This window comes from Octodon degus, unplaced genomic scaffold (genome assembly GCF_000260255.1).
Source record: "Octodon degus isolate 3935 unplaced genomic scaffold, OctDeg1.0 scaffold00091, whole genome shotgun sequence".
Lineage (NCBI taxonomy): Eukaryota > Metazoa > Chordata > Mammalia > Rodentia > Octodontidae > Octodon > Octodon degus.
In genome coordinates this window covers 4,365,688-4,382,417 of record NW_004524667.1, presented here as the reverse complement: position 1 = coordinate 4,382,417, position 16,730 = coordinate 4,365,688, and the positions used below count along the sequence as shown (strand labels likewise).

Genomic DNA, 16,730 nt, shown 5'->3' with positions numbered 1-16,730 from the left:
ACTGCAGAAAATGTGCTGAACTTACCAGCAAGATACATGACTGAGATGGTAACAAAATCTTAACAAGGCTGTTTCAGAAACTTTCAGATCAGAAACTTGCACAGTCCCTAAAGAGAAGATAACATCAGACAGCAATTTGGAAGAGTTTCATTTCTTTTATGGGTTTCCTTATGTTAAGAGAAACAGAAATCTATTATGAGAGGAAAATAGAATGCACTGCAATATGAAAAGAGTATATCCCGTACAAGCTCTGAAGAACGTTTACTTCCTGGAGCTCAGTTTGCAGGGCTGCATCTCCTAGACCCATAGAAGTTGTGCTTTATGGGCCTAAAGTTTCTAAAACTCTAGAAGCCAGAGATTATTTTCTCCATGCTACAGAATTGGAGTATTTATGTTGAAAATCAGGGAAGTAGGTAGGTTGGTAACAAAAACAAAAAGAAAAAATTCAGATGTATGTTTTTAGTTTTGATACTTTAAAAATATTTGAATATTTCACATCACTAAAAAGTTTCCTCAATCCAATTATAATAATCTGAATGTGATATTATTCTTTTATAATAAAGCCTCTATCTTTAAATATGCTAAGAATTGTGCTAATACACTGGCAGAATTTTACATTCATGAGATACTGTTTGCTCAGAAAGTTGTGTATGGTTGGTCATTCAAAGACATGAAGAAGTTGGAAGTTAGACAAATATGATGTAGGAACTTGGTGAAAATTTTTAAATATATGACACATATCTAGGTAGGACATTTAGGAAACAAGACTAAACATTCAAATTCTTAAATTTCTTTGGTTTTCCTTTCTCTTTTGCATGTATTAAACCACACACTAGATGGAGACAGGAGAAATTTGTATAAAATTATATGAATTATGATGACATATATTGAGCTATCATTCTTTAACAACTGATAACTTTCTGTGTATTACATTACTAATCCTATAAAAGTATTTTCATTACTCCCATTTCTCTATTGACAAATTGTATGTAAAGAAGGTGGTTACAGTTTTCAAATTGCAGAATTAAAATACAAACTATCTGCAGACTAAGCTCATGTTATTATTACTGTTATATACAGTACTGCTTCATCACATTAATTTTATAAGACTGATCTAAATTTTGTTTTACTGTATTAATAGTGTATTAATACTCTTTTTCCTCAATAGTGGGGATTGAGTCAGGGCTTTTGAAATGAGTTATATCCCAGGCTTTTTTGTTTTTTCTCTCTTCATCCATTCATAGGGTATCACAAAGTTGCCCAGGCCAGCCTTGAATTTTTTTTTTTTTCAGAACCAGGGATTGAACTCAGGCCCTTGTGCTTGCCAGGCAAGTGCTTATTCTACTGAGCCATCTCCCTGGCCCCCAGCCTTGAATTTTTGATCCTCCTGTCTCAGTCTCTCAAGTAGCTGGGATTACAGGTATGTGTTGCTCCATCTATCTGATACTAAACTTTGAAACGTAAAGTTCCTAAATGTCAGTCCTTAAAACATAAATATGATAGCATTTGAGAGACAAAGAATACCTGACACAATGCATCCTCTTCTGGAAATTCTTAAGAAAGTAATTTTTTTTATTTTGTAAGAAAGTAAATTTTAAGGAAATTAAAATTTTATGTAAAACTTTAAGTTTTCATACTATTATAAGTAAATTCATTCTATTTTAACATAAGACATTCAATTATCTTTTGTACAAGGAAACTGAAAAGATGAAAACAATAAAGTCACTGGTATAATTTATCCCTATTGGAACACTGAATTATTTTTTCCTATTGTGTGGCTCAGTTCCACTCTATTTATAAGTTTTACAGTGATAAACATATTATCCATTACTGTTAATGATATTTACTCTTTGAAATTACAAAACATGATACATGTGGAAAAAAATCATGATATTATAGTTCCAAAAACATTCATACATGATACCATTTTAAATATTTCAGATTTTAAAATGTGTTTACAAAACACCTGCTGAAAAACTTTTTGAATAAAGCTTTATTTCACAAAACTATTGATTTTCAAATGATAAAAAATAATTGAAAAATTTTGTGACCACTTCTTTTTCAAAGCATATTTGGTATTTTAGTACTTCTAAAGTTTCTAAGGGCAGGCAAGATACCTCAGCAGACTAAGCGCTTGCATAGGCAAGTGCAGGGTCCGGGATCCACCCCTACACCACATGCCACCCTGGCCCTGCCCCAGGGCACGCTGAGCCAGCTACTGAACCCAGTGTGGCAGTGCACGCCTGTAATCCCAGAGCAGGGGAGGCTGAAAACAGGAGGACCATTATGAGTCCAAGCTGCATAGTGAGACCCTATACAAAATATATTTAAAAGATGCATAAAGTTTCTATTTAGAAATGATTAAATTGTGAGAGACACTGTAATATAGAGAAATCAGCTTCTTACAGTTATGTAATTTTATACAATTCAGTTAGGAGAGTTGTAATACTCTTTAATATCTATTGATTTTAAAATACAATTTTTCCAAGTTAATTATATGTCTTTTGCTTATTTCAGCCAGTGAAAAAATATAGTAAAATTGTACAGAAAACAAAAATTCAAGTTCAATCAAATTACATGAAATTCACTACAATGGCTAAACAAATGATCTTGAAGTACTTGAAAAGGATAAGTTTATTTTAAAAGCAACAAAACCCTAATAATATTTAACAGTGGTTTTAAATTTGGTTGAGGTTTGTTTAGATCAAATTGTGCTGCTTCAAATATTTTCATATTTACCAAAATAATTTGAAAGTCATTTGACTTGTGCCTTCATTTATACAAAAGCATGTAAATATGTAGTACAAATTTTTACTTTTTCTGTCTCTTTGCCTGTTTCCTATACCTTCTTGCCCTCTATTCTTGCCAGTATAGATGTATATGTGCATATTTTTAATTTCCTCCTAGAAACTATGCATTTATATGCAAGCAAATTAAAGATGGTAATTCACTGGACATCCTAAACCAGTCACGAACATGTTGGTCCTTGCTTACATATCAACGTGAATAATAAAAGAATACTTCATATTGACATGGTGCACATTTTGGCTTCCAAACAGTTTTGTAGCTTTATCACCTTTCTCTTTAAGCCTTTTATTATGTTGTGGGATACATCTATTTTTACAATTAAAGGGCAATTTCTCAAAGTCAAAGAAAATCTTTTCCTTTGTCTATCACTGTATGAAATGTATGTGGGTTACAGAATATGAGTTTGGAAAAAAGGTTGGAACGTAAATTCTGATGCCTTTTTTTCCAATATTCCTGTTAATAATGACAAAAAAGTAATAGGACTTCTAGAGAATATCCTATTTTTCATATTCATAACATCTCTGTGCAGTAAGAAAGTCATACATTGTCACCAGCATTTTACAACTAATTTCTTGTAGTTCAAGTGACAAACCTAGCAAAAGGCACTCTGAGAGCTGTTCTTGAGTCCTAGAATTTGGCCTAGTGGTTTAGTCACATGCCACATATTCCACATCACACTGAGCCTCACTCCCTCTGTGAAGTTCTCAGTAAAAGGGCATAGTAAAAATATGAGGAAAACCACACTAAATTCCATCATTGATATGTGTCAAGCAATTTATAAATTGTTCAGCAACAAAGATATATTAAGCAACCTTACCCACAAGTATATTGGAAACAGCAACTTGTTAAATGTAGTTTTCACTTGCTACACAATTGAGAAAGGCAATGGATCTATCATTTATGTTTTATTTGCAAAATCTTTTTCTTATTCTAATACAGTGATCTGCTTTTACCACAAAAAAAAGTTTTGAAGTTACAAAGGTAGCATTCTCATTAAACAACATAGAAGCAAACTGCAGGATGATGTACATATTTTGTGGCAATGCAGTATTATATTTGTTTAAAAGGCAGTATATACAAACAAACTCTGATGGTCTGAACCTGGTTGTTTTGTTTTGTTTTGGGTGCCAGGAATTGAACTCAGGATCATGCACTTGCCAGGCAGGCACTGTGCCTCTGAAGTATATCACCAGCCCTAAACTCTGATTGTCATTTGCAAGTGTTCTCATATAGTTTGCTGAAATGAAACAAAAATGAAGAATAAAAAAAGAACATGAATATAATCCCATGCACAAAACAAGTAAGTATAAAAGGTAGTAATGGGGCTACAAGTCACATTTAACAAAAGCAAAATAAAAATTTTACATAGTTTTAATATGACAAAATAAAGCACCAAAGAAGTCAGCTTCCAAGGTCTATGCTAGAATTACTTTTATTTATAGCTTACATGATTTTACTACCCTAAACATTTCACATTTCAAGGATTCCTATAAAATACATTGAAAAAGATAATAGAAAATAAAGTGATACAAACTGAATTTGTCAAAACTTGTTCATAAGACTTTTGTTTCAGGAGACATTTTGAAAGGGCTGGGCTAGTTTAGCACCACTAAGTGAAAGCATGCATTTTTCATGAAACGAAATCCATTTGCCAATGTAGGAGCTTTCTGTGTTAAGAAAGCTGCAATTTAAAATGCAACAGAATGTGACTATTTATTTTATAAAAGGTTGATCACAGTACAAAGGAATTAGAGATGAGAGCTCCATAATGTAATGAATCCCTCTTGCAAAAATGAAGTTTTCAGTTTACTAAATTTGGTAAGACAATGAGATTTTGGGAACTGAGTAACTCTATGTAAAAAGAATATCACTGAAATTGTTCTTGATTTTTTACTACACAAGATCTATTTGAAATCACTTGGCTTCATCCAATATAATTTTAGCTCTAAATTTAACAGAGCATTTTTTTTCTATTTTAGCATCTCTGAAATGTTATTTTTAGATATTTGTCTCAATTTCAATTCTGAGAAAACATAAACAGTTTCAAAAGTAATATTCCACAGGACAATGTATTAAAAAAAACCCTTGAGTTTTATAATAATTCTTATGGTCTTTAAAATGAATATAAATGATATAGAGAACAAACAATTACATGATTACAATATGAGTTTCAACAAGGATAAGATGGTAAATACATGTCACATAGTGGGAATAGGCTCATATTTACAAGCTAAAATATATTTTAAACTAATGAAGTTCCTAAGATTTCCTGTGATAATAATGGAGTTATATATGTAAGAGTTTTAATAAATTTCTTATTTTACCATTACAACTTATGTTTTTTAAAAAGTCATTGAGTTAAAACTTTTGATATTGCAGTTTCTCTATATTTATTATAGTCATTATTTTCTGAGAATATCTTACATTTGTCGCTAAGTACTAAATAGTTCAAGGTGATTTGCCATACTTTCAATGTGTTGTGTAATTATGGAAAATTTCAGAGATGCTTAAAACTGATTCTTTTAGACATAAGGTTGAAGATTTTTTTCCTTGATAGATAGCATTAATTTCATACTAAGTTAGTTTTGTACTTTTTTTTTTTGAGACAGAGTTCAGGCTGACCTTGAACTTGGGGCAATCTTTCTTCCTCGGCCTCCTGAGTTCTGGGATTATAGGAAAGCACCACCACAGCCACCTTGTACTCCTAGTTTGTAGCTAGGATTTAATACACTTTTACAGAAAATAGTCTTAAAAAGATTTTAGATTCTGTACTGTATTATTTTTACATGCCCAATAAATACATTCAGGATTCTACAAATATACATTTACACAACAGTGAATAATTATTAATCATTATATATTAACAATGCTAGAGTTCTTAAATATAAACAAGGATCAATAGTTTTACTTACATTTACTAGTTCAACTAAAAAACTTACTCTTTAAATCAGTGAATTTTATTGAAGAGTAATTCTTTTTCATGTTAAAATAAATTAATAATAATACCTTTTACTTATCACTTCACAATATTTACAGAGTGTTTCCCATGCAAAATTATTAAAGTTTTCAGCAAATTATATCTTCATATAGACAGCAATGACAAGTTAAATCCTAAAAATCGCATACCTTACTGAAAAATCATTCTAAAACATACTTAGGTTATATTTTCAATACCAGTTTTCTCTGCTACATCCTGCAATGACTGTACTAAATCTGATTTCACATAAAGTCTAAAGAAATTGACGTGCATTTTCCACAGGTTGACAGAATCACATGTTTCTCTGCAATTGGTTTCAGAAATAGGAAATTGTACATGGCATTATTTTGGGGAACACTCTAGTGTACTAGAACATTCCTTGGTATTATGGGAAAGTTTCATGACTTAGAGACCAATTTTATTATACTACTAGTCCCCTGTGCTGAGATACATTGGATCACAAAAAGTGCAAGCCCTCCCATAATTTTCATTTTTAAATGTGCTCAGAACACGAACTAAAATGCCTAAATGAAGAAAGAATTAATCAGGATCAGTTATCAATTGCTCATCATCAGGTACAATCCAATGGTCCTCAGCTTGCAAGACTAGAAACTCTGGAGCACAGCAGCTCAGATCTAGGGGGACTGGCACTGAACGGACACCCGAGGCTCCCTAAAGAATCCCTTGATCTCACACACCCTTTTCACTGTTGCTGAGCAGAGCAGAGGAACGAAGGACAGGCCCCTTCCTGGAGCATAGCGGCAAAGGAAGCTGGCTACCCCTCTCTGAGCAAACCTACAGAGCAGTGATCACACCCCATACACAAGCTCACACCAACTTATTCCTCAGAACTAATGGAAAAACAAGCTTCTCTAAGAAATATTCCCTGGTGATTGTCCCTGAATTTCTACATTAGGTGTTACCTATAGATACAACTGTGTGCTTAATCCAATTTTCAGAGATGGAGAACACACTGAAGTGATACCTTTGTGTTTTTATCTTGAAAGCTACAATGCGACTTTCATACAAACACCATCATTATTTTATATTTATGTCCTAAGGACCAGGCCCAGTACTGGAATGTAACAAATGTTTAGTACAAGTTTGTTGTTGAATGGAAGTTGAATGAGAGGACCATGCCCACATCTGCCACATGTGCCACATTAATGGTGTGTGTTGGGAAGATAAGACTTAGCTGCAGGAAAACAAATTAAAAGATAATAAAAGAAAAAAGAAGACCAATAAAAGACAGTGGAATGTCATAATACAGTGTCCTTAACGGATGAATGCAATTATTTATACCATCAGAATACATCTTGGAACCTGTTACCTCTGACTAGGTAATACCTTTGTAAGTCTCCATGGAGATGTATATGATTTGTTATAATGAAAATAATTTATTACCAAACACTGATAACCAAAAAATATGATTTAGAAAAGGATTTAAATGGCTGCGCTTTCCTGAGATTACATTTTCTACATGAAAACTTGCATGAAACTTTCCAATCCTTGTATGTATTCTCTGTTTGGTTAAAATACAACAGAGTATTGCCACAAATGCATTCAGAGATTGTGATACTTATTTATAGTAGAAAAAGTGATACTTATTCATACTACGATAATGGATAACAAATATTGCTAAATTAAAAACATGTTTTATATATGGATCACTTGCCCCGAAATAAAACTTCATTTCCTTCTCTTGGAAAAATGGTTTTTCAAAGTGAATTACAATTTTAAAACATATATGAAGAGGTTTCTTTTGGAGTAAAAACATACATAAACCTCAATAAAAGTGTAAAAAGAGATTTTACATATACACCATTAATAAAGTTTTCATGAAAGTAATGAAGCCAAAAAGACTGATAAATCTTTTCACTTTCCCATCATTTATGAAAGACATAGGGTATTAATTTACTATCTGCTTCTTTGAACTTGATACTATTTTTCTAAAACATCTTTAAAATAACATATTGGGATGAGGACTAGAGAATGCACTCTGGGTATGTTTTATAGACAGTAGGTGTGCAATTCTAATCAGAGCATAAAGCAGATACACTGGAACTCTTATCACAATTTCACACAGTAAAGCTTGATTAAGTCCTGAAGGGAAAGTGCTGCATCCACAGAGCACAAATTATAGTCTAAAAAGTATTTCGCATGCTTGATTACTTCAGTTTAGGTCTTACATGCAAATTCATAAAAGTCTCAGGTAAGAAAGTATATGTTTAATGATTTCTTTTCCTAAAGACAAAATGATTAAAAAACTTTGAAATCTCTTAATCACCACATACTTTTACAATGCTAAAGAAGAAAAATGAGAAATGATTAATTTTTAAAATTACCCAGCAACTCCATCGCATCATCTTCATTATCAATATCTTCCTCTGTTACAGATGGGGTGGGACTCTGGCTGGAGTCGAAGGAATCTTGGGACAGCATTGCTGCCAGAAGTTTCTTGTGCTGTTGCTGCTGCTGTTTTAATCCTTTAGTCTTGGGTTCCATCTTTAAACTGAAGAAAGGTTTAAATGTTAATTATCTGTGGTGGGTGAAGGAAATCTAAAATTTCATTCTCTTTTGTTATGTGAATTTATGGATGTATGACTTAAGATTTTCTCAAGGACAATGGAAACACAGAGTTTCTCTCAGTCAGTTTTGTTGTCTCCAAAAATTTCCCCAAGTGAGTTGGAGGAGCTAAAACTCCCAACCTCAAGTAAAAGAGGAATTTATTTAAGCCAACTGTTGCCCATTAGAAATTAACATGCAATGTTAAAAGATTTCCTAACTGTTTTAAGCAGGAGCTAGGAAGTACAGGTTATTATTCCCTGCTATACTAAGCAAATTCATGTCAAGCAAAACTCAAGCAATAGGATATGGATTTTACCACACTAAACTAAGAAATTTTTACAAACCAATTTGATTTCTTTTGCATATGTGTGTTTCATTGTCCCAGAACCATTTGTAAAAAAGATATCCTTTCCCCCATGAATTGTCATGCAATGGTTATAATGCTTTTAAAAGTATAGTTTTTGGTAAGGTCTTTTCAGTAACTGCTCTTTGTGTTATGTATATGAAATGTGTCAGAGTTAGAAGATTTTCATACAATTATTAACATTACTTTGAGTAAAATGTGGACACTTTACTTCCATTTCACTTTCTTTACCTTTTCATAATGCAGCTAGTTTTTGTTAGACATTGTCTTGTCTATAGCCCAGTCTAGCCTCAAAGTCTGTGTGTAGCCCAGGCTGATCTCAAACCATCAATCCTCCCGCCTCGACTTCCTTAGCATTGGGGTTATAGGCACGTGCAACTACACTAGGCTCTTTTTGTACTTTTAAATATTATTATTTTAGAAATCAGAAGGCATTGTAATTTTTGATGCAATAATCAAATATTGTTTTTAGGACTCATGAAGATAATCCATTGTATATACTCCTACTAGTTGTTTGTTTGTTTATTTGTTTATTGGTGTTTCAAGATTGTTCATCATTTCCTTTCTGCTTGAGGACATTTGTTCAGTCAAAGTTCCCATTCTTTCAGTTTTCCTTTGTTCAAAAATGCCTTAATAAAACCTCTTCAATTTACTAGCGATAGAACTTGTAGTTGATGGTTATTTTGACACTTTCTTCTGAATTCTGCATTTTCAAAGGAGAAGTCCACATTTCTTCAAATTGATAGTGCCTTAAACAGATAGATAGATAGATAGATAGATAGATAGATAGATAGATAGATAGACAGACAGATAGACATAGATAGATATGCATATGTCTATTAGTCTATCTATTTATATTTATATATCTAAATTGATGGCTGTTTTCAAGCTTTCTTCAATATTGGCTTCCAGAATTTTACTTATAATTTGCATTATATGAAATTCTTTGGGTTTATTCTATTTGCAGTTTTCAAAGATTCTTGTAATCTACTGATTTATATCTCACAGGGTGTCCCAGAACTGTGCAATTGTTATTTCTTCTAGTCCTTGCCCAACCCACTCACTTTTCCACTTTTTCTGGAGGACTCAGGTATAAGAACATCAGATCTTTTATTATTCTCTCAGAGGTCCCCGAGGCTGATATATTTTTTCACTTTATTTTATCTCTGCTGTTCAGAATGGGTAAATGCCATGAACATGGCATCACATTTAATTAATTTAGCTTCTATCATCTCCACCCAAATATTGTGTTCGTCCAAGCTTTTTTACTTTTACTTTTGTGATTTCTTTTTCACTTTTATAATCTTCATTCTGTTCCTTTTTACAACAGCCATTTCTTTGCTCATGTTTTATGTTTGTTACAATAAAACCTAAATTTTCTTATTGAAGCATTTTGATGACAATTGCTTTAAATTCTCTGCCCGATAATTCTATCTTCTGATTCATCTCAGTGCAGGGATCAGTTGTTGGTCTTTTATCATTCCCATTTTGACTAGCCTGGCTCTTGTTATGAGTGGTGCTTCCAAAAATTGTATCCTATACAAATTCGCTGTGATTTTCAAGTTCCTGTTTCCTAAATAAACCTTTTATCTTAGAAGGCAGCCACCTGCATCTTCTGACCTAACTTTGTAGTGTATAGTCACAATAACACCTTAACTGTCAAGAGTCTTTGCCATATGGTTTTGATCTGTGTGGCTTGTCTGGTGTGACTGTGACTAGTACTGTGTGAGGGGGCAGAGGTAACATTCCCAGATTGATAATCCAATGCTTTCAGATAGATGAAGAAAGTCTGTGAATTCGAGTAAAAAAGGTTTCTTATGCCAAGCTTTATTCTGAAGAGATCCCTCCTTTTTGTCCATTCAAATTGATTGACCTCACTGATGCCTCTCAGGAGAAAAGGAGGATCTCAGTCCATGTTGATGTAAAGACCACAAGGCCAGGCCCTTATTTGAGGCAGAGTTCTTCTTGCTAGTGCTACTCCATTTTCCTTGTATCTCAGTGGGCAAGGGAAGCCTTAAATTTGGCAGGGACGATGCCTGGTTGTACATTAATGCAGCCCTGCAAGCAATGATCCTGCCCCGTTAGCTAATCAGCAGAACTGGCAGGCTCTCCTGTCTCACCTTTGTACCCTTACTTATGCATCACATAAAAATACTGGTTCACAGACACTCGCTGCCTGGATTTTGTGGGAAGTTATTGCAGCCAGGTCCACTAATGTAAAAAACAGCTATTCACTACCTCCTCACTTCTTGAAAGTTGTCCCTTTCCAGGACAAAGTTTCCAGAACAGATCTAATAAGCATCAGCAATGATAGGGAAACTGACATTATGCATCTCTTGATATGACACAACAAAGTACATAATATCATGATCTCTAAAGACTTTTTGCCAAAATGTTTAACTTAAATTTAAACAGGAAAGCATCAGATAAATGCAAATATGGGAGCATTTTTAGAAAAACTGGCATGAAGAATACCAGTGTACAGGAAAAGACCTGAGAAAAATTCTGCAAATGATTCTTTATTGAATACTAGCTAAAAAGAAGTAAACACATATATAAACAAATCCATAAATGACCTTACTAGAAAAAGGAATTTTCTAAATGAACTCTATATGAAATAACTTTATTATTTTCATTGTGAAATGTTTTGCTATATATAATGATTTTTATTATATGAAAAATCCTTATTAGGAAATGTATGTTAATGAAGCAAGAAACTAACATGTTACAGAATATCTAAAACTTCTTGTTTTTACATTCATGTATTTGGTACAGGGTCTTACTACAAAACTCAGACTTGTAGTGATCTCGTTTCAGCCTCCCCAGTGCTGGAATTATAGGAGTGCGCCACCATGCCCGGTTGCAGTAGCATGCACAGTGTGCCAGGGGCAGGGCCGGCACAGCATGCAGTACTGAGAATCGAACCCGGGTCTTTGTGCTTGCCAGGCAGATGCTTAGACTGCTGAACTATCTCTTGACCTTGCCCCTGAAACTTATTTTTTAGATGTCTCAGCAAAAAATAAGGAGACCAATGATAGGTAATAAATCATAATCAGTAAACAAAGATGGAAAAATGTCAATTAGTAAATATGATTGTAGCTTATGTAAATATTGATAATTATTACTCTTCAGTTTTCTACAGTTTTAAACTTTTCTAAATAAAAGTAATAGAAATTTGAAGGGAAAATAAGAAAAAATGTGAAGGTACACTTAGTAATATCAAATGCATACTTGTGTAACTACTTTTTAAATTTTTTAATGATTATCAGTGTAATTTCAAATAATTAAACAATATTTTCCTATAGTAATAGAGATAAAATATGCTTGTTGGCCAATTAATGGAAAAATTTTACTTACTGTCAGTTTCTTGCCATAATATTTGTATTTATTTCTGAAGATTTATTTATTTGTTTATTTATTTATTTATTTATTTATTTATTTATTTATTTGTGGTACCAGGGATGGAACTCAGGACCTTGTGCTTGATTTCTGTTTTTTTATCTGAGAAATAATGTAACCACTTTAAAGTCTACCTTGATCAATTTTAGGAAGTAAACAAAATAATTCAAAACAAAAATTTAATTTATATTCCTTACCTGATCTAATGTGCAAAAAATTATTTTAATTCACCTTACTTAAAATAGTGATATCCATTTATCACTTTAGTTTTTGATTAGAATAAAAGATACATATACACGTATTGCTTTCAATGACAAATTAACAAAGTTTATTGATACAATGTATAGCTTTGGCCAAGTTACTTATCCTTTTTCTGTTTTTGTAAATTGATAATATAGATTATAGTAGTACATACCACACATGGTGGGGTGACAAATAAAACGTGTTAGTATTGTAGCAGAGTGGCAAATAGCTGTATTTATGTTTGCTGACAGAATCAGTTAAGGTTTCCTTTATGACTTTGTATTTTTATATTGAAACTTAAAAGATAAAAATATTTTATTTTATAATATTCTATAATTAACAAAGTATGTTTTATGCTTTCTTGTAGAAAGATATCTATAGTTCTTTGGTAATTTTTCCTTTTAGGAATAAATAATAATTCCCAGTGTGTTACTGTTAGAAGTATGTATTTTATGAAGACTAACAATGAAGATTTCCTATGTACCTAAATATATATAAGATAGTTAGAAATTACAAGTTTTATGTAGAATTGCTATCCACTCTATCGAGAAGATGTTATTTCATATGAATATGTGTAACTGCAAGGTTAACTCTTATGCTTATAGAATACGTAATTATATTTTGGAGGTGAACATTGATCAAAGGTCAAAACAAACCTATTTACAAAAAAGCACATATTTCCAAATGTAAATTTGGTTTCAATTCCAGGTCCACAGTTGATTTTCTTGAGTCCTTCTTGCAGCTCTTTAAACCCTATATTATCTAACAGCTTTAGGAGGGCCTGGGGACTGACTCTATCATCAATTCCTTCAGTATTATCCACATCAGCATTGATGTATCAATGCTGACATGTATCAGCATTGTCATTCAGTAGGTAAAATAAAGAATCTGCAGTGTTCAGGGTTTGCTATTATCACTTTTTTTCATATCAAAATAAGTTTGATCCTTACAGGGCTTTGAGTTGCACAATTAGTGATAAGTACTGTGAAGGAAATACCTTAATAAGGAAATGAGAGACGAGATTTCAAACACAGCTGCAAGTCAAGTAAGATGGGAACTTAGATTGATGGAATCTCAGAAGGCACAGGTCATTGCAATAACACCAGGAAACACTGGCAGGATGCTACCTGGGGACATTGATAAGAGTAGTTTCAGTAGGTAGGCAGAATAAACTTCTATTTGGATAAGACTGCAAGGATAGGAGACACTGGACATAAGATATGCTGTGAGGAAAGAGAATGAAAGAAATGAAACAGCTGCAGGCTAGAGAGGCTTCATTTTAATTTATTTATTTGTTGATTGATTGGTTGATTGATTTTATAGTGGTGGTGGTAGTACTGTGGATTGAACCCAGAGCCTTTGCAATGCATCACATTCCCAATTTTTTTTTTTTTTTGAGACAAGGTCTTACCAAGCTACCAAGTCCCTAAATTGTCCAGCTGGGTTCAACGTTGTGTTCTCAGGTATAAGGCTTGGCTAAGGCTGTCTCTTTTATAAAAAACAAAGTTTCATTGTATTTGGATGTTTATGGGAATGATCTAGAAGAAGAAACAGTGTCAGAAACACTGAAAAGTGAAGTACTGGTAGGTGAACAACAGTGGGGACTTAAACCTAAAAGGCATGGCCATCTTGGGTCTTGTTTGTGGGCAGTTCACCCAGTTACAGGAGAAAGCAGAGGGCTGGAGATGGCAGATGAGAAAGAAAGGCCGGCATCCTCACTGAGGAGAACAGATGTGCATTCGAACACCAGGCCAAGGCAGTGGCTTCCCTGGGCAGGTATCAGTGTGCTCCTGGGATGGTGACCAGAAGCTCACTGACAGGGACCAGCACACCATGGGTTCCTCAGCCTCTGCTGGTTGCACCACAGTATAAGTGGATCAGATTTCAATAAGGTAAAGCTTCATCAGGAAAGTAAAACAAAGGAAATGAGAAGTGAGGGAGTTAAGGGTGCATCCAAGGAAAGGATCAAAGTGCTGGGCCATGGACAGAAGCTAAATGAGAAGGAAAATAAGGAACAAAGTGGTGAGGAACAGCAAAAAGTTGACAAAATCAATAAATTTTCAGTCCAAGTGAAAGTTAGGTACCAGAGGGAAACACTGAGAAGGACAGGAGAGGCTAGAGTGAGGTACCTGAGAAGAACATCACAAATTACAGATTGTACCAAAGAGAGCATCTACTCTAGGATACAAGAGAGAGAGTGAGTAGCTGAGGGGAGGTGGAATTCAAGAACAGAGGCTGGCTGGGGTGATAGATCGGCAGTCGGAGTTCCTGCCTGGCAAGCGCAAGGCCCTGAGTTTGATCCCCTGCATGGTGGCATGCTGCCCCGAAACTGGTTGTGGTGGTGCACGCCTGTAATCCCAGAGCTGGGGAGGATGACACAGGAGGATTACACAACTCTGAGCTGTGTAGTGAGACCCTGTTTCAAATAAATAACTCTAGATGCTCTCCATGTTGGGGAATTGGGTGACTTCTCACGTGAACTGTCTCCTGAACTTGTGAACTTCACCCTCTGTCTTGTAGGCAGAATCTGTGCCTGTTCCTGACTCTCATGGAAGTTAAAAGAACCCTCTGCACTGAGGTTCAGGGAGGTGAGGAGATCAGAACATGTTCTGCAGTCCCTTGGTGCATTTATATTTTTATGGGTGACTTTTTCAAAAGCCTAACTACGATGTTGATGTTAATTGTAATCTGATATGTTAGTCCAGTTTGGCGGATACTCATTGAATGCTTGCTGTACATCCAGTGTGTGTGCACCATGGGGAAGAAATAGAATCTGAGGGCTGAGACTCTCAGTACTTTAAACCAAGTGCTTTGGTGCTAAGCTTTTTTTTTTTTTTTTTTTTTCCATGTTGATCTTATCCAGTTTCAACAAAATTATCTGGTATCAATGTTCAATACTTAACAAATGTACTTTTTCTTTTTGACTCTTTTTAAACATACACACAAAATAAATTCAAATTTAAATAGTGTGCTTTTTAACTCAACAGCTCTAAAAATCCAGGGATATGGGAAGGCTTGTAGTAAAATGAGAAATGTAGGCATGCATGTGAAAGACAATGAACAAATAATAGGCTATAAATGCATAATTCCTAGTCATCAGCCCACAATGAATAATGCAATTATATGCAGCTCGGCATGTGGGTTTGTTTCTGTCTGACTGGCTTGTTCTTAAATATATCTGAGGCTAGAAGACTTGAATAGGGATTAAGCCCCATGTGGCCTGTCTAATAGACAAGGAGTCTATGGATAGCTACTATGTTTCATGTAATTATTTGAATTTTAATATTCTACACCAATAAATGTTCTGAAATAAATGTCTGATGTATTTATTGACTTTAAAATAATTTCTCATGAGGGGTATATTTGTAAGTTTTTAGATATTTTTAAAAAATTTTGTTCTTTAATTGCTCCTATTAGAGAATCCCTAAGGTACTTAATTCAACTTTATCTCTGCTATATGTTTTATATATTTTCCACCATAACTACAATAACCAAGACAAAATTAGGCTGTGATTCTTGGAATCTATATGTAGAAGTGTAACCCATCTTTAATTCATTTTTTCTTCATATTCTAATTTATTTTCATCATACCACCTATCACCACTTGGATTTATGGCATATCTTTGCATGTTTGTATATTCACTTCTTATTTTTTGCTTCTCCATGGAAAGGGAATATTTCCAGGCTTTGTTCACTAACAAATCAGATGCAAGTTGAGCTTTAATGAAAAACAAATCTTCATAACGGGAAGTGGATTTGACTTGTATTTCAATATTTAATGTGTATTTCTAAATTACAGTATTCCTATTAATTTTATGGCACATTTACAACCTACTAACAAAGCTCAGTTAACAAATTTAATTCGTTCAATCTATAATATTTATAGATATTATTCTTATTTCATTTTATTTTATTTTTTTCCCATAATTTTATGGAGAAACCAATAGCCATGAGACAGTTTCAAACCAAATTGGTAGGACAATTTCAATAATTAACACATTGCAGACATTCTTCCTAGTTATTATTTGCTGTAAAAGATGCAAACATGATATCCTATTTACAAACACTATTAGAAAAAAAAATCCCTCTATTCATTAAGAGAATATAACTATATATCTATCCTAACCATTTTGAATATACAGATACAAAATGGATAGTCACCTGTATCCCCTTTTTTTGTTTAGTTCCATTATTTGAATATTATAGGTGTGTGAACTCAGCAAAATATTCTAAAAGAGTCTAGTAGTCCATAATAGTATTGGGTCTTCTGCTTCACTGGCAATGCCAGAAATTGTTGACCTGAGTCCCCTACAGTTCAACATAACAGCATGGCTTTATTTCTTATATTTCGTTTTTAAACTTTTCTGCTGG

At 33.6% G+C, this 16,730-nt stretch overlaps 1 protein-coding gene across 2 annotated transcripts in view; it reads right to left on the bottom strand.

Moving 5' to 3' along the window:
• Positions 1–7,667: 7,667 nt before the first annotated feature.
• CUNH8orf34 (chromosome unknown C8orf34 homolog) overlaps positions 7,668–16,730 on the bottom strand; it is a 154,489-nt gene continuing 145,426 nt past the window's right edge. Inside the window, exon 7 of one of the 2 annotated variants that reach the window (XM_004637532.1) lies at positions 7,668–8,297. In XM_004637532.1, the coding sequence (XP_004637589.1) occupies positions 8,114–8,297 (184 nt within the window). In that variant the 3' untranslated portion in view covers positions 7,668–8,113. The remainder of the gene's footprint in view (positions 8,298–16,730) is intronic. The other variant, XM_023722398.1, reaches the window with a different exon arrangement.